At 39.2% G+C, this 26174-nt stretch overlaps 3 protein-coding genes across 6 annotated transcripts in view; 1 reads left to right on the top strand and 2 right to left on the bottom strand.

The window, feature by feature from the left end:
• ndufs2 (NADH:ubiquinone oxidoreductase core subunit S2) overlaps positions 1-26174 on the bottom strand; it is a 190846-nt gene that overhangs the window by 25553 nt on the left and 139119 nt on the right. The gene's annotated exons all lie outside the window — the stretch shown is intronic.
• On the top strand, positions 1336-8685 carry hacd4 (3-hydroxyacyl-CoA dehydratase 4). Its single transcript, XM_083542224.1, has 7 exons — positions 1336-2709; positions 3054-3160; positions 4942-5069; positions 5190-5299; positions 5438-5544; positions 8170-8301; positions 8393-8685. Exons 1-7 carry the CDS (start codon positions 2651-2653, stop codon positions 8473-8475), a joined length of 726 nt encoding a protein of 241 aa, XP_083398350.1. The 5' UTR covers positions 1336-2650; the 3' UTR covers positions 8476-8685.
• The window catches only part of focad (focadhesin), a 65031-nt gene continuing 47361 nt past the window's right edge, over positions 8505-26174 (bottom strand). For all 4 annotated transcript variants that reach the window (XM_083542114.1, XM_083542115.1, XM_083542112.1 and 1 more), the window contains 22 exons: positions 25864-25952; positions 24392-24433; positions 23907-24015; positions 23511-23627; positions 22454-22692; positions 21297-21386; positions 19845-19992; positions 19624-19743; positions 19363-19485; positions 16961-17038; positions 15620-15691; positions 15380-15482; positions 13194-13274; positions 12970-13098; positions 12463-12578; positions 12068-12328; positions 11868-11957; positions 11139-11316; positions 10502-10599; positions 9998-10249; positions 9614-9677; positions 8505-9469 (listed from right to left, as the gene is read on the bottom strand). In XM_083542114.1, coding sequence (XP_083398240.1) covers positions 9396-9469; positions 9614-9677; positions 9998-10249; positions 10502-10599; positions 11139-11316; positions 11868-11957; positions 12068-12328; positions 12463-12578; positions 12970-13098; positions 13194-13274; positions 15380-15482; positions 15620-15691; positions 16961-17038; positions 19363-19485; positions 19624-19743; positions 19845-19992; positions 21297-21386; positions 22454-22692; positions 23511-23627; positions 23907-24015; positions 24392-24433; positions 25864-25952 — 2673 coding nt within the window. In that variant the 3' untranslated portion in view covers positions 8505-9395. The remainder of the gene's footprint in view (positions 9470-9613; positions 9678-9997; positions 10250-10501; positions 10600-11138; positions 11317-11867; positions 11958-12067; positions 12329-12462; positions 12579-12969; positions 13099-13193; positions 13275-15379; positions 15483-15619; positions 15692-16960; positions 17039-19362; positions 19486-19623; positions 19744-19844; positions 19993-21296; positions 21387-22453; positions 22693-23510; positions 23628-23906; positions 24016-24391; positions 24434-25863; positions 25953-26174) is intronic.

Raw genomic sequence — 26174 nt, 5'->3', positions numbered from 1 at the left:
ACTTGAGTTAAAAACATTTAGTCAGTACTTTAACCTTTACCAGAGTATCTGTACTTCTACTTGAGTGAAGGATGTGTGTACTTTTGCCACCTCTGAGTGTTCCTAATAAAGTGCCAAACTACATATATGTTCCTAATAAAGTAACAGACTATAAAGGTGTTCCTCATTAGGTGACAGTGTATAGCTGTGTTACTAATAAAGTAACATACTATAGAGGTGTTCCTACTAAACTGGCAGGGTATAGATGTGTTCCTAATAAAGTGACAAACTACAGATGTGTTCCTAATAAAGTGACAAACTATATAGGTGTTTCTACTAAAGTGGCAGGGTATAGATGTGTTCCTAATAAAGTGACAAACTACAAATGTGTTCCTAATAAAGTGACAAACTATATAGGTGTCCCTAATAAAGTGGCAGGGTATAGAGGTGTTCCTAATAAAGTAACAGACTATAGAGGTGTTCCTACTAAAGTGGCAGGGTATAGATGTGTTCCTAATAAAGTGACAAACTACAGATGTGTTCCTAATAAAGTGACAAAATATATAGGTGTTCCCAACAAAGGAGCAGAGTATAGCTGTGTTCCTAATAAAGTAACAGGGTATAGAGGTGTCCCCAATAAAGTGGCAGGGTATAGAGGTGTTCCTAATAAAATGGCAGGGTATAGAGGTGTTCCTAATAAAGTGGCAGGGTATAGAGGTGTCCCTTATAAAATGGCAGGGTATAGAGGTGTTTCTCTATATTATAAACACCTCCAAACATAAACACCATTTCACACTGTCACTTGAATTACCCTTAAACAATACCCTGTTATACAAATGAACATAAACATGTTTTATCCATATAGCAAGATGATTTAAATGGACATTTCTACATCAATAGCTTGGAGTGTAAGAGATTTTCAGAATCTCTTCTTAGTTCAATAGCAATAATTGGCCATTATTATAAAACTTGCAGTTTTTAAAAAAAAAACAACAACTGACAGTCATTTTCATCAAATGCTGTGACTGTTAAGAGAATGCATTGTGACAGGCCATAACCTGTCAGAACTTGTCAGTAGAAATACCTCCTTTCAGAAAACACAATGATGCAGACTGAAAATGCAGGCCATAGTACAACAAATAAATAAAAATATCACATTAACCTAAATGATGCATGAACCCTGAATGAAGCATATCTCTCTATATGCAAATACTGTGCACATTATTATCACGACCAGTTTTCTTGTAAGTTACACACACCGGTCTCCTCCCTCCTTGTTAATGTCACATGATATGATAAACAAGACACCACCCAGAACACCATGCCAAATAAATCTGTTGTCATCCCAATAAATCCGGGCACACCTGCATCATTGACATATGAAATGATTTATTAAACTGTTGAAGTATTTAATCAATTGTGGCATACAGGGAGTTATGGTGATACAGCAGGGTGCATCGATGGTTTGTTCCTTAATTATAGCAATCCCTCTCTCTGTTTGGGTTTATAGTGCTTTGTTTTTGTCCTCTAAACAAACATGCAGGTAGGTAGATGATACATTAAATTGTTCTTTGGTCTGTACAAGAATATTATTGTATTTTGGAGATGTGGTAGCTTTTTCGTTTGAGGCTCTTGGTTATTAAAGAGAAGGTCCCGGTATTCTCTTTTTGGGCCCCTGAGCAAAACCCCTAACCCTCAGTGCTCCAGGTTCGCTGTATCATGGTTGACCCTGTGCTCATACACCAGCTTTCTAACATTTCAACACAGAAACGATTTCACGTGACAAGTATAAAGCTACATTTCTTTCTTTCTAATGGTGTGTTGTTCCTATTATCAGGTTCTTCTTCTTCAGGGTTGTGCTGTAAGGTGTCCCGGCAACGGTTGTAAGGTTTACTATTATTGCGACATCTGATTGGAAATGGAGAAGCTGGAACTTCCTATTTTCAACCTCCGTGCATTTAAACAAAGTGTAGACAATCTCACCCATGCCTGCATGTCTATCATGCGTTCCTTTAGAGTGAACACTGTTGCTGTTGGTATGAGTACCATTTAGTATATTCACTAATGATAAATCAAGAGTTTTACCCTAAAATGCTCTGCCTCCATCATTAACCCTTTAAGAGGCAAGCAGCCAATTGGTAGTACTTGATAAATGTGATTGAGCATGAATGCACACCCTAAAATGATGTCCCATTAAGGGTATATTTCTGCTGTACAGTTTAATGCCCCAAATTCTTGGCTCTGGATCTAATTTGGCTTACAGAGTATTATGTTAAACAAATGGGTGAGAAACAAAAAAACAAGCAAATGTATATTTTGAGGAGGAGGGGGGGGTATAGGGAGCCTAAGAGTATGCATGTAGTCTAATGGTGTAACTGAACCTAGTATTTGTTTCAGGATGTGTAGCCAAGCAGTTGTGCAAAATGTGATACAACCGAGTTCTGACGTAATAACATTACGCACAACCACCCCACCCCACCCCCACCGCCACCGCCCCCTTGCAAGCCGCGTGGGGATCTACGAGATCTTCGAGATGTTTGAGATCAGTGCAGTAAGTGTGGAAGATGCGGGAACTTCCTATAGTGTATAGGAAAAATCAAGGGAAGCCCACCGCAGGTCCTGCCCTGTCTACGTCACTGAAAGAACAGGGAAGCCGAGGAGCGAGGACCTGATGAACAACAAGTCCAACATGCAGCAGAACAGCGAGCAAAAAACCGCGCAGGAAATGAGGTGAGGACTTGTGTGTGTTTTGAAGCCGTGTCTTTGCTTTTGGCTACTCATACGTCATACTGTGTTTTTTTTTTTTTTTTTTTTGCTGGTTCTGGTCTCTGGAGCCAAGAGCACGAGAAGTGAGCTGTTCTGCTGCTCCTTACATAATACACACTTCAAAACCAGAAGGTGCAGCAGCTCGTGCCAGGATGCGCTGTGCTGTGGAGTGGGGAAACATGGGCAAAACAACTCCTAAAGTTCATCAATCATCAAGGACTCAAAGTGTGCATAATGTTCGAAATAGCATGACTGTGTTACTTTAGTCTTATGCTCTCTTTTTTATTTTAAAAAAAAACCCTATACAGGTGCAGCATTGGATTCGCCTATCTGTTCTCTTACTACTTACTCCAGTTCTGTGGACACACCTGGATCTTTTCCAACATGACCGCCAGATTTTTCTCGTTTGGATTCGGTAAGCTTTAGAGATGGTCTTAAATAAATACAGACAAGAAGCAGGAATGGAGTTTGTTTAGCTTGGAGTCTAGTGCAGCTGAGAGAGAGAGAGAGAGAGAGAGAGAGAGAGAGAGAGAGAGAGAGAGAGAGAGAGAGAGAGAGAGAGAGAGAGGGTACATTTCGCCCTAATATAAGTGTTACTGCAGATCTGCAAGCCAATACTTCCTCAGAAAACATCTTACCAGAAACAAGTCTATACAACACAAATCCCCCCCCCACACACACACACACACATACATACGCAATGCTGTTATCAGAGGCACTTTCATAATATTGTCACACCCCATGTTTCATCCAGTAGGTAGGCAGGACTTAGCTAAAAGTATTAGTCTGTGAATCAGTGGCATTACAGGGCTCAGAATACAATTCATAATCGTTTAATATTTAAATTTTATGACAGTGTTAAAATATATTTAAAAAAAAATGTATAAACAATGTTTCTGTGGCTGAATTGTGCCTTAAAATAAGTATTGCGAGTTACAAATGCAAAACGTGTGCTTTAACCTGCTAATTGCATGTGGATTTTATGGACAATGCAATAATTTATTCTATGTTATTTTTATAAGTTAAAACTTCACTTCTATAGTCTATAATTTGTCAACAGGGTTGTACCTTGATCCTGACCTCATTGGTTAATACCACAATTCCATTAAAAATGAAGAAACAAGTCAGATTTGATTGAAGTGGTGTTGATAGGGACCAACATATCTCATCCCTCGTTACTACTTTGTATGTAGGACATTCCTTCATTTAAGCGCTCGTGATTTGTGTATCCATCCAACATGAATCTCGGACAGACATCCTGAAATTACACTGCCTCTGGCACTCAGTGGAGTACAAAAACTATTTCTAATGATGGTCTTCAGACAGTTCAGATGATTTGACGTCCTGCTTCAGTGAGGGTGGAATGAAGGTTCTAGGACAGAGCAGAAATATCTTTTTTTTTCCTCTAACGAATGCCCGATGAAATCGATCGTTTCGAACATGAGATGTAAAATGAGTTCACACTTTACTGCAAAACGAAATACTTTTAATAAAGTCATTTAATATTACAAGGTAAAAATTTGCTTATTAATAGAAGAATGGTAGGAGAATGCTGAGGATGGAGCCGTCAGGAAGGAGGAAGAGGAAGGCCATGGAGGAGGTTTATGGATGTGGTGAGGGAAGACATGCAGTTCGTTGGTTTGAAAGAGGCAGATGTAGAGGACAGGGGGGGTATGGAGACGGATGATCCGCTGTGGTGACCCTTAAAAGTAGCATCTGAACGATGATGATGATACTAAGAATTTCTTAGTATTCTGTAGATTACAATTTCCCTTCACTGGAACCAAGAGGGCCAAATTTATTTCAGCATTCCAATGCCCAAGGTTTTTCAAGGTTAATGTGCATGGATCAGAGTGTTCCCCTGACCTCAACACCACTGAACAACTTTCTGAATGTACAGACTACTGCTTTCATCATACAGAATATAGTGACAAGTCAGGTCAAAAGAGTGGAGGTTTACATTAACAAAAAACCCACCAGCCATTTAAACAGTGATGTATAGACTTCAGTCAAGTCGAGAAGCTTTTAGTCATCATCAAATCAATAGGAAACAAGATGTACATCTTGAAATGCTTCATAATCTTTAATCTGTACGTTTTTATTACATTTAAAAAAAATACAAAATTGTGATAGAAATCCAAGGCACAGTTATTGGAATCCTCTAATCCCCCTGTACTAATATCCCATGTCATTTAGATGCTTTAGCTGGCACCTTTTATTTCGTGGGAGTGATGATGAGTCTGTGCCAGCTTCTGTCGGTGCTGGAGCTTTTCCACATCGCAGATGGAATAGAAGAGAGTCGACTCCTTCCTCGGCTTGTCCAGGTAACACTGGCATTACCGATACCGCCGGATTAACCAGTGTCTTAATTGATATTTGATTTGAAATATCCCACAGTGTATTGCTTTGCAAAATCATGGTCAATGTTCCCCTTTAAACTTCAGGTGATCGAGAGAAATTTCCTTTTATTTCTAATCATCAGTCAAGAGGAATTTCAGAGTAAAACAGTAGTGTGTGTGCTGTTTTACCTGTGGAATATTTTACACCTAATAAGGTATCTTGCATTTACACACCTCAATGAGACACAATGCAGTCATAAATGTCTGTCAAGCTGTTTAACACATTGCTTAAAACCATTTAGAAGTAAACAAAAGAAAAAAAGCGGTTTGTGCAAGGATCTTTTGTCTTACAGGTACCCTTATCAACTGATGTGTCTCATTAGCACACCGTCATTCAATATGCTGTGGGCACGCTACACCATCTCCATCCCTGTCTACATACTGTCTGTGATCACTGAAGGTACAACATGAGCAGACACAAGAAAACTAAATAGAATGGGACTGAACTTGGTTGAAGGTAGACTACTAATACTACTAATATTTATTTTTCTCCATATGGCAATTTTGTACTTCTTGTTTTACAGTACGACACAAACGCAAAAAAAAAAACATATGGAGAAAATATACAAAATAAAATAGAAGAGTGTTCCCAATTCCTTCTCTCTATTGTTTATCAGCATGCCCTAGAATAAGCATTCACTCAATTCACAATGCAACAAATTTCATTAAAAGATCAACTAGAGGCAGGTAGCCGGTGAAACGTGTAGTATTTCTTTTCCTGAAGCAGCTTTCTCAACTTTTTTATATACATATCTATATATTAAGTGATACGGATGTTTAATCCTTAGAGCTTTCCAGTTTATGTCAGTAAATCATGTCTAGGTTTATACAGTGAGGAAAATAAGTATTTGAACACCCTGCTATTTTGCAAGTTCTTCCACTTAGAAATCATGGAGGGGTCTGAAATTGTCATCGTAGGTGCATGTCCACTGTGAGAGACATAATCTAAAAAAAAAAATCCAGAAATCACAATATATGATTTTAAACTATTTATTTGTATGATACAGCTGCAAATAAGTATTTGAACACCTGAGGAAGTCAATGTTAATATTTGGTACAGTAGCCTTTGTTTGCAATTACAGAGGTCAAACGTTTCCTGTAGTTTTTCACCAGGTTTGCACACACTGCAGGAGGGATTTTGGCCCACTCCTCCACACAGATCTTCTCTGGATCAGTCAAGTTTCTGGCCCGTCGCTGAGAAACACGGAGTTTGAGCTCCCTCCAAAGATTCTCTATTGGGTTTAGGTCTGGAGACTGGCTAGGCCACGCCAGAACCTTGATATGCTTCTTACAGAGCCACTCCTTGGTTATTCTGGCTGTGTGCTTCGGGTCATTGTCATGTTGGAAGACCCAGCCTCGACTCATCTTCAATGCTCTAACTGAGGGAAGGAGGTTGTTCCCCAAAATCTCGCAATACATGGCCCCGGTCATCCTCTCCTTAATACAGTGCAGTCGCCCTGTCCTATGTGCAGAAAAACACCCCCAAAGCATGATGCTACCACCCCCATGCTTCACAGTAGGGATGGTGTTCTTGGGATGGTACTTATCATTCTTCTTCCTCCAAACACGTTTAGTGGAATTATGACCCAAAAGTTCTATTTTGGTCTCATCTGACCACATGACTTTCTCCCATGACTCCTCTGGATCATCCAAATGGTCATTGGCAAACTTAAGACGTGCCTGGACATGTGCTGGTTTAAGCAGGGGAACCTTCCGTGCCATGCATGATTTCAAACCATGACGTCTTAGTGTATTACCAACAGTAACCTTGGAAACGGTGGTCCCAGCTCTTTTCAGATCATTGACCAGCTCCTCCCGTGTAGTTCTGGGCTGATTTCTCACCTTCCTTAGGATCATTGAGACCCCATGAGGTGAGATCTTGCATGGAGCCCCAGTCCGAGGGAGATTGACAGTCATGTTTAGCTTCTTCCATTTTCTAATGATTGCTCCAACAGTGGACCTTTTTTCACCAAGCTGCTTGGCAATTTCCCCGTAGCCCTTTCCAGCCTTGTGGAGGTGGACATTTTAAAGGCAGACTAACAGGTCTTTGAGGGTCAGAATTCTAGCTGATAGACAGGTGTTCAAATACTTATTTGCAGCTGTATCATACAAATAAATAGTTTAAAAATTATATATTGTGATTTCTGGATTTTTTTTTTAGATTATATCTCTCACAGTGGACATGCACCTACGATAACAATTTCAGACCCCTCCATGATTTCTAAGTGGGAGAACTTGCAAAATAGCAGGGTGTTCAAATACTTATTTTCATCACTGTATATATACACTTACTGAGCTTGCAGCCTTCTGGAGCAAGGAGTCAAGACACCAGTATTTTTCTGTTTATAATAAATGTAATTTCTGTGCATCTGAGGAAAAATGAACACACCTACAAGTTAATTTTAAGTAAGAGTAGTTGACAGGCGTTATCAGGCTGACAGCACCCGCTGTTAATACGCTCCAGATAAATGACTAGACAATAAGCAGGAATAGGTGGTAATATATGATATGTAAAATGAAGCCAGAGCAACAAATTACAATGGGACTTTTACACAGACTTAGGAATAAATATTTGCAAAAACCCGATTCGTGGCCATGTGGATGGTATAAACACAAACCAGGCCATTGTTTAATGAAATAGCTGCTAAGTGCTGCACATAGTAAGGAAACATATTTGAGCAAGCAGGAAGCCATGTGGTGCAAAAGCCTGAGGGAGAGCATTGGTTCTGGCATCAAGTGTGTGCATGTGGGTTTCAGGAAATATGTTGATAACAGAACATTCCAGCTGCACCACAGCCAAATGACTAACATGTCGAAAGCATAAAAGAGAAAATATATACACTACACCTCCAATGACACTCTTTCTTTGAGGATATTTAATTTCTTTTTGCAGATTTATTATAATAATGCTAAAAATACTAACATTACTAATAGTCTCTAGTCATTTTGAGAGTTTTGTCATTGAAAGTCTGGGATATTGTCATGAAAGTCTAAAAGTCTAATTTTGTGTTTGATCTTCATACAGGAATCAGTATTGTACTGGCGATGCCATATTACGAGTCACAAGGCACGTATTCTTTTCAGCTAAATACACCGGTTTCTGTCTACGTCCATTTCTCGTACCTTCTAATGGCTTACATCCCTCTGTTGGCAGCAGGTGAGAACCTCTGTGCTATTTAATGAACACTTCTTATTAAACAAGACAGGTAGGACTCCTAAATAAATGCCTTTATCTTTGTGTTTCGAAGGTTCTGGCTTGACAGTGCGAAACCTACTCAAAGAAAGGAGTCAGTCTCTTGAGAACTGGAATAAGAAGATGAAAAGGGACTAAATGTTAAGGACATTGATGACACCGCCCTGTTTGCTGCAAAAAAAATTTCTTTTTTTCTTTTTGTGAAAGTGAAAAGGACATAATTCCAAAATACCCATTGACATTTGGAAATTAGGTCTAAAGGGATCTGGTATGCCTGGGATGTAAACATAGAGTGTGGCAATTCAAATTTAACGGAATGACAATAAATGTTGCACATTTTCATAGTAACAGTCTGAATGATGTCAGCTTGGCACTGGTATAATACATGAGTACGTTGAAATTGCTGTACGAGAGACTTACCGAAAACATGCTCATATTTTGCATGTCTGTTTAAAGCATGGAAGAGCTTGTCTATTTTACTGAAGAGCTTTCCTGTTTTAGGTCTTAACCATTGCATCAACATGAACATTTATTTGTTTTTACTTGTAAACAACTTTTTAAGCCACTTGGGTGGGGAAAAAAAATCCAATATAACAAAAATGTTTTGCGTCTCAAGGTCTTTAACAAAAAACCATTGGTCAGGAAATGAGCTGGAATTTAAAGAATAGATTGAGATTGAGCTTTTCCTTTTGATTTCTTTACATGTTTAAGCCTCGTGTTTAAACTTACGAACAGCTTTCTACAGTAGGAAAAGTCTTTGTTCCATTCAGAGCTGATGAGCTTCGAACTATTCATGAGCATCTGAAAACTTCTGCGAGCCTGAATTTTGATTTACACTTTTGAAATCATGACCATTAAATTTCCCTGTTTGTAACTTTTCATCCCAGTACAGTTCACTGGAGCAAAAATGAAATGTGCTATAGGGGGCCTCAGGAGTGCGTTTGTTTAATTCTTGCTCATTTTCTGACCACCGATTTCTTGTTAAGACCATTAAAAGATTCGTATTTCACCATATTCTTTGCCATAGTGTGTACTTTTATGAAGTACTTGAATGAAGATCACCAGCCATATGCTCTCGTCCACACTGTCTTCTTCTTAAACTCTGGTGTAGACTTCAATGCTAGTAGAGCCGCTAAGGAAAAGGAAAAAAAAGAAAGCTGGTTAAGGATGAGAGATACCACCGAACACTTTACCACATTTTAAACACTGAATTCATGAGGTATACAATTACCACCAGATTTGGATGTGTTGCTACTACAAATGAACAGTATCTCACCTCTTGCCATCTGTGATAAAGAATCTTCAGGAGCTTCTGTTAAGCTGAAGAGCCAGTCAATGAACTGAGAGAAAATCAAGAAAGGAAAAGATAAAGTATTCAATATTCCAGGCTGATAGATTCAATTATTTTACAGCATGGGAGAAGGGTAATAGCTGAGGTAGGAAAAAACAATTCAGCATTATTATTATTACTGTTAGTAATGATAGTAATAGTACGCATAGAGTAGTACTATTATATGAACATCTAACTCAGAAGGGTTTCTTTAACATATTAAGCTTAAATTTTACAAATTCAGTGATCACCCATTATTACTAATCACTATCCCTCACTCCCATTATCTGTTAGTGAAGAATTATATGTCAGTAAGCACTATTTTAACACCTTCTGTGAATGGGCCTTCCATGGTTCTTTGGCTAACAGATGCTTTAGGCTGTATGGCATTGCCAGCACACACTGTTTCACCAACTCCTTGGTGGATTCAGTGTTCACATAGAGGTCATGGGGCAAGTCCAAGTGCTCGGATGACTTCTGCCATGGAAACCACTGGCCTCGGATGCCGATGAGAAGAGGCATGGAGTGGTCTGCCCATGACACCACTGCAGCTGCAAAAACATCCATCAGGAACCTGGCGCCCTATGATGAGGGATGAGAGTCTGTTTAGGTTTATCACATATTATAGAAGTAGATATTAAAGTGCTCGTGCACAACGACGTAAAGATTTCTCTCATTCTCTAGTTACCTCCTATTGACTTTTCTGCATAGTGGATTTAACTGTTGCCTCGGAAATATAGGGGATCAGTAAAATATATAAACTTACTTATAATAGTTTCAATAGTGATGACCAAAAACTAGGATTGGTAGTGATTAGTTGTTTTTATTAGATACCTCTTTTGCATTATTGCACTGTACAGTGGGTGCTCGGTATAGCACATTCCTGATGTGCCCCATCAACTCCAGAAGCCACTCCATTCTTTTGGGCACACCTAATGGCAATAAAAGTATACACATGAGACAACTTGTACACGAAGGTAAGCAGTTACCTTAGTTAATTTGTAGGGAGGCTTTCAAAGTCCTTAATTATTAAAAAACAAGTAAATATTGATGATTAATGGCTAGAACAGATTGTTAAAACCATTATTTCTAGGAAGGTTCATTTATGGCACCTAATATCACCCATAGGTTCCCTACTAAATCGAAGCAAAGCTACAAATGTACAAATATTTCCTTAGCTCTCTGTATTCACAAAAATGCACTGGTGCTAGCCAAGTATGATTTTTTTACCATTTTGGTCGTACTGTAAGATCATTTAATTTCTCTTTATACAATTTTGGCTCCATTTAATTAGACAGCCAGTTACTGCTACCAGATTGCTGTAAAAGAATTCTTGATAGCCCCACTAAAATTTTTTTACTGAACTTTATAATGCTTTTCTAGATCCTCTGCAAAAAAAAACTTACCAGTTAATGTGAAATAGTGAATATATGGATTTACTAAGCACACTAAGATGAAATATTTGGCTTGCCTGTGTTAGGGTTAGAGGCCAGACGTGACTGGTAGAAGCACTGCATTAGCAGCCAGCTGATTTGCTCCGGTTTACCCTTCTGTAAAATGGTACTGATGATGTCATTGAGGCCCAGGAGTGGAATTATACCTCTTGAACTTAAGTAGGACAGAATGAAGGCGGTCTTCTCCATATTGGCCTGTAGAGGTCAGCAGAGCACAGTTAAAGCAGACTTCATGCAAATTTCTTGGCTTTAAAATTAGAATACTTCACTGATCCCATAGGGTAATTGTTTGGTTGCATTTGCATTGATTATTAAAACGAACAAAAATGTAAATAATTATACATATTAAGGAATATATTGTAATGTGAAAAACGAGGAGCAAAGTGTAATGAAATGTGTAGCAGCATGAAATGGAATTTGTAGCTGTAGTGAAAAAACAGATGGCACGAAAGGCAATAAAAAATACTTATAAAAGAGATTGTATATGTAGCTAATTATCATTATTGCACTAATATTATTGCACATAATTGTTCAAGGTATTAACAATATATGTGTGGCATGAAAATTTATAAATATAAATATGACTATATCTATATTATAAAACCGGATTCAGTGGATACTTAATAGTAAAGACATAAAAAAGCATTTGTACAGCATATCAAAAAGAGTTACTTTTTATATTTTTGAGGAAAGACCTGATTCCATTTGTGCTTGTTTGAAATGTATTTATGTGGTTTTCTTCATACCTCAGTAACTTTGACAATTCTGTCAATCTGTGTGTCGCTCAATTCTGACAAACAGGAACAAATGCCTTCGTACAGATTCACCTCATGTTCCTATAGAAAGTTAAATGACACAAAGTCGAATCAATGCAAAATACTATTCTTTACAACCAAGTTATCACTGTCAAAACACTTGCCGCTATATAGAGACTATGTGGTCATACCTGTATGCGATCAGGTAAAAGTTGGAAAATCTTCTCAGTGGTGGAACACAGAGTAGTCCAGCAGTTCTGGGCAGGGTTGGGCAGGGCCATAGCCTTAGCAAGACCATGCAGGATGGAGAGGCAGAGAGAAATACGCTGAGCTCGGTGGTCTGGATGAAACTGCTGAACGGCCAAACTCTCCACATACACCTGCAGCTTATCATCCGCAACATGCTTCATCCAGGAACCCAGGCATTCATAGAGGAGAGATCTGGTGCGTTGCTGAAAATAACAGAGCATAAATGTTTGTCGTTGAACATGTACGTCATTTAAAAATATTTGTTTTCTATCTTTACAAAAACCTTGCTCTTATTCGTAGAAAAATTATAGCGCATATGCATGTAGTGAACACTCACACTGAGGCTGTGGACCAGAGGAGGTGCGAGCCACACACCCAGCAACAAGGAGGCACTGGAGGAAGTCTGTGTTTGACTGGCAGCCAGTTCTAAGCAGTGATGCTGCACTTCTTCACCTACAGAGGGCACAAGAGAGCAAGCACATGCTCAATTATTTGATCATTTATGCCTGTACTATGAGGTATTTACTGCAATAACGAAAAGATTTATTATTATAATGATTATAATAATTATTATATTAATAATAATAGTAGAAGCTGTAGTACTAATCGATTTCCTTTTTTATATTACTATTAAATTTATTATCATTACATCTTACAGTATAAAACAGCCAGCAAGGGAAAAAACTAACAGTAATTTCAACTGTTAAATTCAACAGTAACCATTCACACTCACACACACACACACACACACACACACACACACACACACACACACACACACACACACACACACACACACACACACACACACACACACACACACACAGGAATTAGGAATGTTTACCAAAGTTGAGTCTCATTAGAGGCAAGAGGATGGCACTCCAGTTAACGGGTGGATATTGAAAGCTAGCGCCCACTGTGGCCAGTGGAGCCAGTACTACTTTTATCAGGTCATGACTAATAGTCTCAGGTCCTGTAGCCAAAAAAGAAAACACAAGAATATTTCTAGAATAACATAGCACAAGGTATTGCAGAAGGATTTTATGTGAATGATAAAGACTAGAATACCTTTCCTTCCAGCTTCAATAATGTAGAGCACTGACGCTCTGAGGAGACTCTTTTCTGGGAGATAGCTGAAGTCTTGAGGCACTGAATGAGTCACAGACCAAAACAATGTATGTGAAAATGTTAGTATCAAGTATCAGTGTGTGTTTCTAGGAGAACTGCCTGCCCTGTAATGTTAGATTTAATGTTTCATGTATGTCTTCTTCTTCTTCTTCTTTCAGCTTCTCCCATTAGGGGTTGCCCCAGTCTTCCCTCACCACATCCACAAACCTCCTCCTTGGTCTTCCTCTTTTCCTCCATCCTCAGCATTTTTCTACCGATATACCCCATGTCCCTCCTCTGCACATGTCCAAACCATCTTAATCAGGCCTCCCTCACCTTGTCTCCAAAATGTCCTACATGCGCTGTCCCTCTAATAAACTCATTTCTTATCTTGTCCATCCTCATCACTCTCAACAAAAACCTCAACATGTTCAGCTCTGCTACCTCCAGCTCCACCTCCTGTCTTTTACTAAATGCCACTGTCTCTAAACCATACAACATCGCAGGTCTCACCACAGTCCTATAAACTTTCCCTTTCACTCTTGCAGATACTCTTCTATCACAAATCAGTCCTGCTATCACTCCACCCTGCCTGCACTCTTTTCTTCACTTCTCTAACACACTCTCCATTACTTTGCACTGTGGACCCCCAGGTACCTGAACTCCTCCACCTTCTCCACTCTTCTCGCTGCAACCGCACCACTCCACTGCACTCCCTCTCATTCACACACATGTACATTGCCTTACTCCTACTGACTTTCATTCCCCTTCTTTCCATCACATACCTCCACCTCTCCAGGCTCTTCTCCACCTGCTCACTACTCTCACCACAAATCACAATATTATCCGCAAACATCATAGTCCATGGAGACTTCTGTCTGACCTCGTCCGTCAACCTGTCCATCACTACTGCAAACAGAAAAGGGCTCAGAGCCGATCCTTGATGCAGTCTAACCTCCACCTTGAACCAGTCTGTTGTACCAACTGCACATTTCACTGCTGTCACACTGTCCTCATACATGTCCTTCACCACCCTCACATACTTCTCTGACACACCTGACCTCATACAATATCACAACTGCTCTCTTGGCACCCTGTCGTATGCTTTCTCTAAATCCACAAACACACAATGCAACTCCTTCTGACCTTCTAAATACTTCTTCATCAACATTCTCAAATAATGCGTCTGTGGTGCGCTCTCACCGCTGCAGCCCGGGTTTGATCCCCGGTCAGGGAACCAACCCCAGCCATTAGGGTTGCACAAGACAGTGCACCCTTAGTGCCGGTCTTAAGCCCGGATAAATGGAAAGGGTTGCATTAGGAAGGGCATCCAGCGTAAAAACATGTGCGAAATCGAACATGTGGATCATGAATACGGATAATCCGCTGTGGCGACCCCTAATGGGAGAAGCCGAAAGAAAGTTTGTTATGCATGTAAATCCATATATCCATCGATCCCTACTTTAAGAAATATTTTGCAATATTTGGATATACTTAGGGTTTCATGTATGTATATCCAAATATTGCAAATTTCTTAAAGTAGGGATCGAGGAATCCCCTTCATTTGATCACCACAAGACAGCAAATTTGGAGAAATATTTCATCAGCCCACTATGACATACATGAGCTCTTATTAGCACCACTATGAACATTACCAGGAAATAGAGAGAGAATACAAGAATTCCACATTTAGTCCCCGTTTGCTGTTATAATAACCTCCACACCTCTGTGAAGATGTCCCACTAGCGTGACTAAAGATTTGTGCTTATATAATCACAAAGTCTAGGTACTGATATAGGCCTAGGGTGAAGTCAATGTTCACATTCATCTAAAGGTATGCAATAAAGTTGAGGTAAGTGCACTAGCAAGCCATATCTCAATGGAGTACACTTTTTGATTTTTCCTTTAATAATAATAATAATAAAAAAAAAATTGTTAAAGATTTATTAGCTTTGTACCATGGTATAAATTATAACCGACCATTATTAAAACTATTATATTTACCTCAGCATTTGCATAGCTATCAGCCTGGCTGACTGGCCACTTAAATTAATTGGCAAGAGTTCAATTAACAAAAATGTATGGCTGTATTTATGGCTGTAAATATTATGGCTGTGGCCCCTTTTTAGAATTAGAATCCCTTTTACCTGCAGTTTTGCTGTGGCTGCTAGACATGTGAGCCAAATGCAGGTGAGCCACCAGACAAGCTCCATTAGACTGCAGCCCTACTGTTCCTGAGTAAGAGATAATCTGGGCAACAAGACAGAGAGACAAAAAGGGGGAAAAAAAGACAAGACAAAGTGTTTGCATCACAAACCAATTATGTTTATATAATTGGCACGTGAATAAATTAAACAAAAGAATGCAAGAACAGCAAAGCATCTCACCTGTGTAATAGATCTTATGACCTCGTTTAGTCGGTTCTGTTGCTGAGGGGACTGCTCTGATTCACTCTTGAGCTGCGGGAGGCAGAGAGAGGGAAAAAAAATATTTTTCAGCAGCTCCCAAGGTGACTACTAGACTACTAATATCACTTAAACAGAGATTTCTCTTTGCTTACAGTCCAGTACTGAGCTGGCAATAATTTAATGTGTCTCTCCAAAGCAGGCGCAAAGTAATTTTACTAGCAGAAGACTAATATTAAAATAGAGCAATCTCCCAGATGTGGCTGATGTTCCTCCAGTGTCATTTCTTTTATTGTGGTATGCCATTTTTTGTGACAGCAGAATATGATGCTTCGAGAAATGTCAGTCTGACAGGCTTACTGTTCATAAAGGCAGGATTTAAAAAAGCACCGACTGGCAGCTGGATTCCATTAGGCTGTGCCAAATCATACACACACACACTTCTCACATATATATACACACACACACACACACACAACTGCAATTTCACCTAAACAACTATCAGCTATTTACAGCTTATAAAAGTGTCACCCCAAATGATAAGCACTAGCGTGAGTCTTTGAATGCACTGAAATGTATTCGGGGAAATGTATTTGGATGACACATTCGTGTCTGGAGTAATTCGGGGTCTCATTTAAGTGCATCTTTTCATCATTTTGGGAGGACTGTGTAATCAGAGCCATCCGCAAGGATTTTTGCTCGGCAGTGGGGAAAAAAAAAAAATCCTTCCCTCACTCCCGTTGTCAAGTTCTGCTGTTACTATGGAGACACTTCCTGGCTGCCATCCAAGTATGGTGGCATTTGCATTTAAATGGCGAGACAGCTCCGTGTGTCTGTGTGTGTAAATTGGGTGGGCACTGAGCAGCGTAATTTGCCACACAAAGACTAAGCTGGCACAGGTGTGCGTTTTAAAAAGGGCAGCAGCCATATGGGACTGGCATTTCTGATGGGCACCACCTAAGCTGGTGATAATGGACCTGGGGCTGAGAGAGCAAATGAGCAGATTGTAAAGTGCTGTTTAGAAAATTCTGTTAAGTGTCACATTTAAAGCCTTGACTTTAAAAGCCACTCATTTGTGACCGATGCCTTAGGATAATCAATCAAAGAAATCAAAGAATGGCGTAACGCTTCAAAGCTACACCGAGGGCAGTCTGAATGGGTTTCGAAGTGATTTCCTGCTTGTATACACAGAAAAGACTGCAGCCTACAGCTGAATCAGGTTTACTGTGAGCAGTGGATAATCCTGGCAGCACCTGAGATCAATTGCAGCTACAGAATAATATAAATGGTTTGAACAGGCAGAGTTGTTCTGAGGAGACCTACCTGAAGGAAAGCAGTCTCAGATCCTACCAGTGAGATTACACCATTCAGAGCAGCTAGTCTCTGCATAGTGGGACAGCCCTGATAGAGGGAAATAATAAGGAGCAAAGTGCAAACTCAGCAAGTCATGATTTTAGACACAGTAACAAGCGTTTATTCATAAAAATGAAACAACTTAATACCTGTGTGAAAATCTGATAAAACTTAATAGCAAAACACTAATGCTTTTAGTCCACACCCATGTAGTGCCATAGAAATGAGTCAGATCTTAATCAATCGGTTTTAGGATCGTGAGAATATTGCAGTGTTGAAGGAATACTTCAGGAAAAATGCACTATATCAATAAACATTTTAATATGTGAAAATGTAATGAGAATTCCTAACATACTGAGGTCATTGTTCATAAAAAAAATAAAAAAATAAATAAAACCAGTACCATTTCAGACCTACTTGGCCTACTTGTAAGCTACTTGTAAACTTGAGACCCTTTCCTCAATCCTGAGCAACTTATATCAAATCAACATGACTCCCCACAGCAATGGCAATAAACATATTACAATAAACACATTGTATGTCAAAAGTTTGGAAACACCTCGTCTTTATCGTTTTTGAGGCATGTGCATGTTTCAAACCAGTCAAAAACACATTTTTGGCTCTAACAAAAGAACAGGAGAGATGTTAGCAGATTGTCTCACATGGAGGTGGAAGCTTCATAGTTTTAGGGTTGTTTCAGAACAAGGAAGGCTGGAAAGGGATTCCAGGAAAAATTAATACTAAACCAACATGGCCACTACTTTACTATACACCAGGGGTCACCAAACTTTTTGAAACTGAGAGCTACTTCTTGGGTACTGATTAATGTGAAGGGCTACCAGTTTGATACCCACAGTTTTCAGTTTGATATGAAATAACAACTTTGCTCAATTTAATGATGTTCATCTATGTGAAGACACTGATCAAGTTAATGATTTCTCATAATTATCCACAATGATTTAACAAAGTAAAAAAACAGCTATTTTTGGAAAAGGCCCACGGGCTACTCATGTAGTCCTTGCAGGCTACCTGGTGCCCGCGGGCACCTCGTTGGTGACCCCTGCTATACACTATGTAATTCTATCTGGACTGCAGCTGATTGGAACCAACTTTACCATACAACAATGACCTTAAGCATACCATAGCTCTTTAAGTGTTATTGAGAGCGCAAAAAAAGTCAGAGTTTCATCTATCATCTAATGACCTGCCCAGTCACCACACCTAAATCCTATTAAACTGAACTGGGATGAACTGGATCACAAAGTCAAAAAGTTTAACAGGTATGTATTTCAGCTGAAATTTTGGTGAAATTTATTGACTGGATAAGTGTGTGTAAAACTGTTATTCACGATAAGACAATTAAAATAACAGTTACTGTAATTTCCGGACTATGAAGAGCACCCACATATAAGCGGCACCCACTAAATATGACAAAGAGTCTACACTGAAACTAATTAACTTTACACGGGCTTTAATTAAAGACAGTGTCTGTTACACGGTGTAACGATTGAAATATGTTGTGGCTCCTTTAAGAGCAGAGCGGTATTTTGGGAATAGCCTGCCGCCGCATTTTTTCATGTGTGCAAGACCGAGGAATATGTCCTTATTATTTTCTGATGCTGATTTCGAAGTTTCTTTGACTAACCCTTAACGCTGTTGCCAAGAAAAATAAAAAAGCACGAGTTTTGGAAACCTGTCTGTGCTTATATGATTTCTGTTGCAACTGGAGTTAGTGAGCTCTCCCTTCACCCAGACTCAACGTGCTACAACGGCTTGTATCTAAACAGTAGCCGACTAAGAAAGTCATTGTTCACCGTCTTTCTCCTTCCTTTCACAACTATTTCTCTGGGGAGTTTATCTTTTAGGATCGTGCGTTTAAAAAAACATTTTTTTCTCCCGATGGCGTGCAGTTTAGAACACAGGTGAGGTGCGTTTTTTCGTTTCCGTTCGGAAATTTCATTGGTCTTATGTTATGTCGCTCAGTTTTTTGGCTTGAAGTGTGTGAAAAAATAATTAATAAATAAGCCGCTTAGTTGTTTAAGCCACAGGGTTCAAAACGTGGAAAAAATGTAGCGGCTTATAGTCCGAAAAATACGGTATATGTGTGTTTGTTCAATGTCAAAGTTGTTACATATAAACAAAAGTAACGTGCATGTGTCTCAAAAAAAATTATAAAAAACGAGGTATTTCCAAACTTTTCACAGTCACTGTACACAAGAATTTGCTGTGGATCCATCAACAGTGGCTAAGGAGGTCAATATACATCACTCAATTACATTAATTACAATTACAGGTCTAGCTTGCTTGCAAATGAGCAGTGATGTCCTAATTTGTTTTCTACCTTTTATAAAGATTAATTACTTTAATAATACCTCTGCCAGCAGGATCTTGGTCCACGCAGACAGCAGGCGGGGGTGGAGGTCCTCAGCTTTACCATGGCCGCAGGATGAGAGGCCATGCACAGTGAGGCCCAGCGCTAAAGCAAAGCCTGGAGTCTGCACACATTATTATAAACAACATATACACAAATCTTGTACACACCACACAACCGATGAGATTTCAAGTTCAGGAATTGAGAAGTTCAGGAATTAGTTTTATTGAGGCCTTTAGCCAGGGCTTGTCTATAAACTCACCTGCTGGCTCTCCTCAGTCATGGATCGTAGTGTGTTCATCATCTCCTCAGCTTTACTGGCGTCAATAATGCCGCAACTAAACGCCGACACTCCAGCACATGCTACAGAATACGCCAAAACCTACAGGGATATTTCAGTGGAAAAAAATGCTTGAATACACATAGACAGCAGGTAGCTGCATTATTAGCACACTTAATTAATGTTAGGGAGGGGAGTAAGACCTCCTGCTGCATGCGGCCCATGCTCCCGCTGTCCTGCAAACTCTGAAGAAGTCTGTCCAGAGAGACAGACACTCGCATTCGCTGCTCAACTTCACTGCTGCTACTTAGAGAGCTGAGTAGCAGGCCAACACCAAGAACACAGCCAGAACTAAAAGCGAGATGAAAAAAGAGTCAGAGAGGGTGTAGTGGGTAGTAAGTGAGCAAAAGAACAGACAAAGAATTATTTGTACAATTGTAAAGCTGTAAAATGTTCATACTGGGGGATATGACTAAAACAGGCTACAAGTTTTACAAAATGTTGTAGTTCCCTTAGTTTTGCACTGGAGCTATAAAACCAAATTTAAGAACAAAAAGAAGTGTGTAAACTCTAGATTTATATTAGGGCTGCAACAACTAATCGATAATGAAATTTAGTTAGTTGGGCTGCTAATGTTACGGGTTAGAGAACGCAGTCGCTTACAAAATGGCGGAGAGTACAGGGTCCTGCATAACTTGCAGGTTTTACAGTATTACTGCATTTTAATATAAAATGCTTCTACTGCTTTGTGTTTAATATAAAATTCTCTAATTACCTTGTGTTTAATATAAAATGCTCTTATGCTTTGGATTATGTGTGTCAAACTCAAGGCCACATCTGGCCCGACGTACAATTATATCCGGCCCGCAAGATCATTTTAAATAGATCTATTATTATTGTTATTAATGGCCCGGTGATATAAAGCACTGCTAACACAAACTACAGATCCCATAATGCAGCACTTCAGCCGCCTTGCCGAACGCTAGGCTACCTGGGAACATTCCTGCGTCAATCAAGTCGAGCTTCTGTTAATGTATGCAACCCCATTGTACAGTTATTGCAAAACTAGAACCTCACAATGGCGAAAAGAGAAAAGTTGATTTTGAAAACAGAGCCTTTTAAAACCGATGGGAGGCTGAATATATGTTTACCGACGTTGTCGGTAAACACGTGTGTCTTATTTGTGGTGCTAATGTGGCTGTAATTAAGGAATTTTTTTTCTTCAGGGTTTTTCGCAGCATGTTCAAATTTCAAACTTGTATAATTTTGACAGGATATTTTTTTTTAAGGAGAGCAAAATAATTTTAAGTTATTTTAAATTTAAGTTGATTTATTCTGGAATAATATTTATTTTCCTGCATTTGTTGACAACGAATTTCATTATCGATTTTATTGATTAGTTGTTGCAACCCTAATATAATTATAATAAGCAAAACATCTAATTAAAAATAGACCCACCCCCCCCCCCCAAACAATCGGAAAAAATAATCGTACAATTAATCGGTCATCGAAATAATCGTTAGTTGCAGCCCTAATTCCTGTTGTGCAAATCCTCACAGATCTTCAAATCAGATTTTTTTCATCTAGGACATGTTCATTTATAAAATAAAATTAATAAATGCAATTCAAAGCTAAATAAAGCCATTTGGACATACTTGTATTCCAGATGGGTGTTGAAGCAGCATGATTCCAGATGTTCCAAAGAGCTCAGCAGCAGTTCCCACATGGTCTGCCCACCAATATCGCTACAAATAACACACACAAACAGTTTTTTTTAGGTTCCGTTTGAAGAACTAGGCGTGATGCCTAAATCTAGTTTTGCAAGCCGGTTTTAAAGAATTCACTAAAGAGAGTCATTTAATCAATAACTGTAACCAATAACTGTGTATTTGCCACCTTGCATACTGAGGGGGATCCATACAAATGGACAAACGTGGCAGATAACCAGCCACAAACTTGTTCAAATAGTATGTTTATATATATATATATTTCTTTGGTTTATTTTATTGTATCACATATTGTCTCACATTTCACATTCACAGTGTCTTTTTGTATTACTTTTTGATATTTGTAACACTCAGAATACCAAAAAAAAAAAAATGCACCCAGTATATCCACAAGTAAGGCCTAACGTGTGAGAGAGTGAAAGTATAAGTCTCATCCATGGTCAGCAGTTTTTTTTTTTGCCAGTCTTATGGGGAGTTCCATCTCCAATATAATGAGTTTCAGTTCTGGTCAGTACAGGCCTGATTATTAAAAAGAAAAGAAAAGAAAAGAAAAAATACAACCCTAGATTTTGCCACTATTAAATCACTGGAAGGAGAAAGTACCGTACCTTTTGGAAAAAATAGTGGCAAATGACGTACCGGTTGTCAAATAAAAAAAATTAGGGATGAGGTAATCATTGACCAATAAGAATAATGGTTGTTATTTAGGCTGTTAAAAGAGTATAAAAAGGCTATTTGTGCTGTAACTTTGAACACTTCAATGAAACGGTTTGACTTTGTTTTCTGTGAGTATAAAGCCTGAAACATTGACATCACAACCTGGTCTGGTTGGAGTCTTTGTTCTGTTGGTGACTGAAGTTAAATGAATATTCAGTCAAATATTTTGCCAATAAAAAAACATTTTATTGTTGGGGCCAAAAAAGTGGCCCATTTTTCCCCCTGCTATATAATTAGAGTACAAAATGATTCTGGACAATTGTTTACTAAGGGTAGTGGTGGTATCAACAAATTTCTGTCCATGTAGTGTATCAGATGCTCTGTAACCCGAGAACATGACACGAGCCTGATGGTCATGTAAAACCTACCTGACTTTCTCTTCATTAAGCCAGGCCAGCAGCATGCCTAATGCCAAGCCGCTGTGAAACTGCACAGCTTGAGAGTCATCTGCAGTGGGCATACCAGGCAGGCCTGCTTGTAAAGTGTCCAGTATCGAGGGCACTGCGTCCCTGTGTGAGGTGACCAGCACAGGAACTAGCATTGCTATCCCCAGTGCAGCACAGGAGCGAGCAATGGTACTGGCTGTGTTCTCGCCTGAGTATGAACGCTTGAGTGGGAGAAAGAGAACCAGTGTTACTGTTACTGTATAACACAGTACATAACAATTTGCTGTGCTTAAAGTGTACCACTGTATCTCAAAGGAGTTTCCTGTCATTTACTGATGACTTGCGTTTCTCTTTCCTGTTTCTTGTGTTTGTAGACTAGTCATATAGTATTTATTGTTTTACAAAAACATCTACAGTTAGCTTAGTGGTGGTGGGATTTCAACTCACAATTTCCTGATCAGAATTCCAACATTTTAGCCGAATAGCTACAACTTCCCTGTTTACATTTTTACTACAGATACACTTTCGGGATATATTTAGCATTGTTACTACAGTACATTTCCACAGTCCCTGATTTCATCCTCTCTGTGTAGACACTCTGTGCCTCTTATGCCCATGTGGGTTTCTTCCTAGCTCCCATTACATGCTGCTAGGTAAATAGAGTACAATTAGATGCCACTGGGTGTGAACATCTTAGTATGATGTAGAGCAACAATCCCTTCAGCAGTGTATTGCCACATCATGCCCAGTTTTCCCTGGATAGGACTGACATGGATAAAATTAACGAACCATGCACATTGTTACCTTATACAGTATATCATGTTAAACTGTATACAGATTTTAAAACACTACCCGAGTAAAGAACACTGCAGAGCCCTCCTTAGCTGAACAGAGAACTTTAAAAATTGCATGTATTGCACCTTAAAGATTCTTGTGCATATCATGTTTCCAAACCCACACAGAGATAACTAGTAAGAAGCGAGAATGATTGCAGTGATGAGTGGTTAAGTGGTATATGGAGGATTGATGCAATACTTACATGAACAAACCAGGGGAACACCTGCCCTTTGGGCCGACTGCTGCTGCTCACGATGCTGAGGAGCGTGTCAATCACCATAGACAGCCAATGGGCAGAGGGTAGGATCTCTGGACCAACCTGCAGGGCACAGAATCCACTAGTCTGACTGTATTTGGTATTAAATATTCACTTTATTAGTTAACACACAACCTTGTAATCGAACTGCAAAAATAAAAATCATTTATGTTTACATTTAGACTGGAGTGGCATACACTACGACTGAGGTTGGAATGACATTTTTATATCCAACGTATGTTCCCATTGCTTTGTATATCATAACCACAACCAGCACAAAACACTTACTGAAGACGAATGAATAAATGAAGAGAAAGTGTACATAAAGAACCGTTTCTTTACCTCGACTTGTCCATTACTCTGGGCAGGAAGGCTGCTCTCATGCCGGCTCAGGACAACAGAAAGGCCACTTAGAGCAAGGATGCAGTTTCCCTGAACCACTGGACTGTCCCTGAAACCACCACACATACACAGTGTGTAATAAACTGTAACAAACAGACTCTCTGCTACAGAAATTATGACCTCTAATTACTATGGATATACCTATTTATCTTTTCTCTGCTATTGAGTTTTTATTTAATTGACATTTAAAAGTCAGAACGTGTTCGCTACTCATAAGGACTGCATTATCTTTTTTTATTTTAGACTAAATCCTCTGACTGGCTATTGGCAATTCACTATTAAAATCCTTACTTGGACTTACTTTAAGCGTTGGCTTTATATGTACCCGGGGTGCTTTAGATCTCAGAACACAGGTCACAAATGAGGATTAGAGAGATTTTAATGGGGGGGGGGGGGGGGGAACAGCATTAGCCTCTGTTACTCACTTGGCTGCAGCTTTCACCACATCAGTCAGCTGGTCCCTGACCCTGACGAGAGGAAGAGAGAGTTGATTTAGAGAAATTAGAGCTGATTTACTGCACGAAGCAGAAACATGGGTCAAGCTTTCATCCCTACAGGCAACGATTAAAGGGTCAAGGTAACAGACCAGACTTCAAATATACCACCCACATGACCCACCGCCCCTCTACTCTACAAATTCCCATTACTCAACAACCTCAGCCATTCTTCATTAAGCAACCTAGGTAACACACACATACACTACACAGTTTTGTTTGTGTGGATAATTATTAATGCAGTCACTTTGTTAGTTGGAGATTTCTTTCTGACCTTGTGATTCAGTTCATCTCAGAGCACTCTAGGATTTAGGAGTGGTGACTGGCAAGTCCATTTTATGGCTGATAACAGTCCTGCTGATGGTTTTGTCTCTAAATAACGCTTACAGAGCCTACGTGTAGATTTACGCTTTGGGTCATTGTGGTGTTGTATGCGGTTTTTCAATTTATCTGGAAGGAGTCTACATTCTTCTCTGCTCCTAAACAAATCCAAACCATTAAGATTCCACCTCCATGTTTCACTGTGGGTGTGAGGCAGTCTACTAACGTCTCCTGTTCTGTCTTACATACATTCTTCTGTTAGAGCCAACAAATTTCACATTTTGAACTGTTCAATTCTTGTGTTCTTGCGTATTGCAAAAAGTTTAGGAAAATATGATCGCTAACCTAGTTGATGCACTATATTTACAGTAGAATGGCACTTGTAACTGATGCACAAAAAAACAAATGTGATGGCTTGTATGTAGGATTTAGTATGTAGAAGTAAGAAGTTTGTAAATGACAATAAAATAACATGGATTTATTTGGGCCCTTTCCCTCCTACATACCAAATAACTAAGATCATATAAACAAAGGATTTCTAGATCATAAAACACACACGTTCTCTAAACTAATAATTGAAAAAGTGTTAATAAATGTAATTAGAGTTCATTCTGACAATCTTAATCATTTATGGTGCCAAAATGCCTGCAAGAGTGGTGGTGAAAGAAGCACACAAATATAAATATATACAGAAAGATAAATATAGTGCCTGTTTGTGGGAGAGACTTTATTTAAGCTTTAAACCTGGATGTGTGCTAAAGAAGCCTCTGTTCAATAAAGGGATATAATGGCAAATAGAGAGAACAGAAATATCAATACTTGTGGCAATTCCAAGTGTAAAAAATGCTAGAAAAGATACATTATTGCTTCTAGAGTGGCAACAGCAGGGAGATTCTCTATTATGAGAATACTTCTTAATATTATCCTGTTAATGAAATCCAGAAAGTCAGCTTGCCCTGAATGTTTGAGATAAAGATAACAAGGCTTAGTGTTAGGCATAATGGATGGGAATGAATGAAGTTGGCATGGTGAAAAAGCTCTGTGTGTGTGTGTGTTTCTGTATTGCACAATTCCAGACTCACCAGAGCCAGGCACAGTGCTGTTTATACTGTAGCTCCTCAGGACTCTCTTTCCCTTGCTTTTGCAGCATCTCCAGCTCGGCCTTACGCCCCTGAGATAGTGCCAATCTTAGCGATCATGACAACAAACACCGAATCCTTTGCACGCAACAAACTCATGAATTACCCCAATGTACTGTAAGATGTTGACAATAAGTGTACTGTAACACATGAAATGAGTGCTTCTTAAGCATCGCAGACTGAATAATTAGAATCCTCATCTCCTTATCTAGTATGCAATCACTGAGCAGATGGGTGCACAATATTATGATTGA

Source organism: Silurus aristotelis, assembly GCF_946808225.1.
Source record: "Silurus aristotelis genome assembly, chromosome: 5".
In the NCBI taxonomy this organism is placed as follows: domain Eukaryota; kingdom Metazoa; phylum Chordata; class Actinopteri; order Siluriformes; family Siluridae; genus Silurus; species Silurus aristotelis.
The sequence above is the reverse complement of the archived record's forward strand: the minus strand, read 5'-3'. Positions and strand labels throughout refer to the sequence as shown.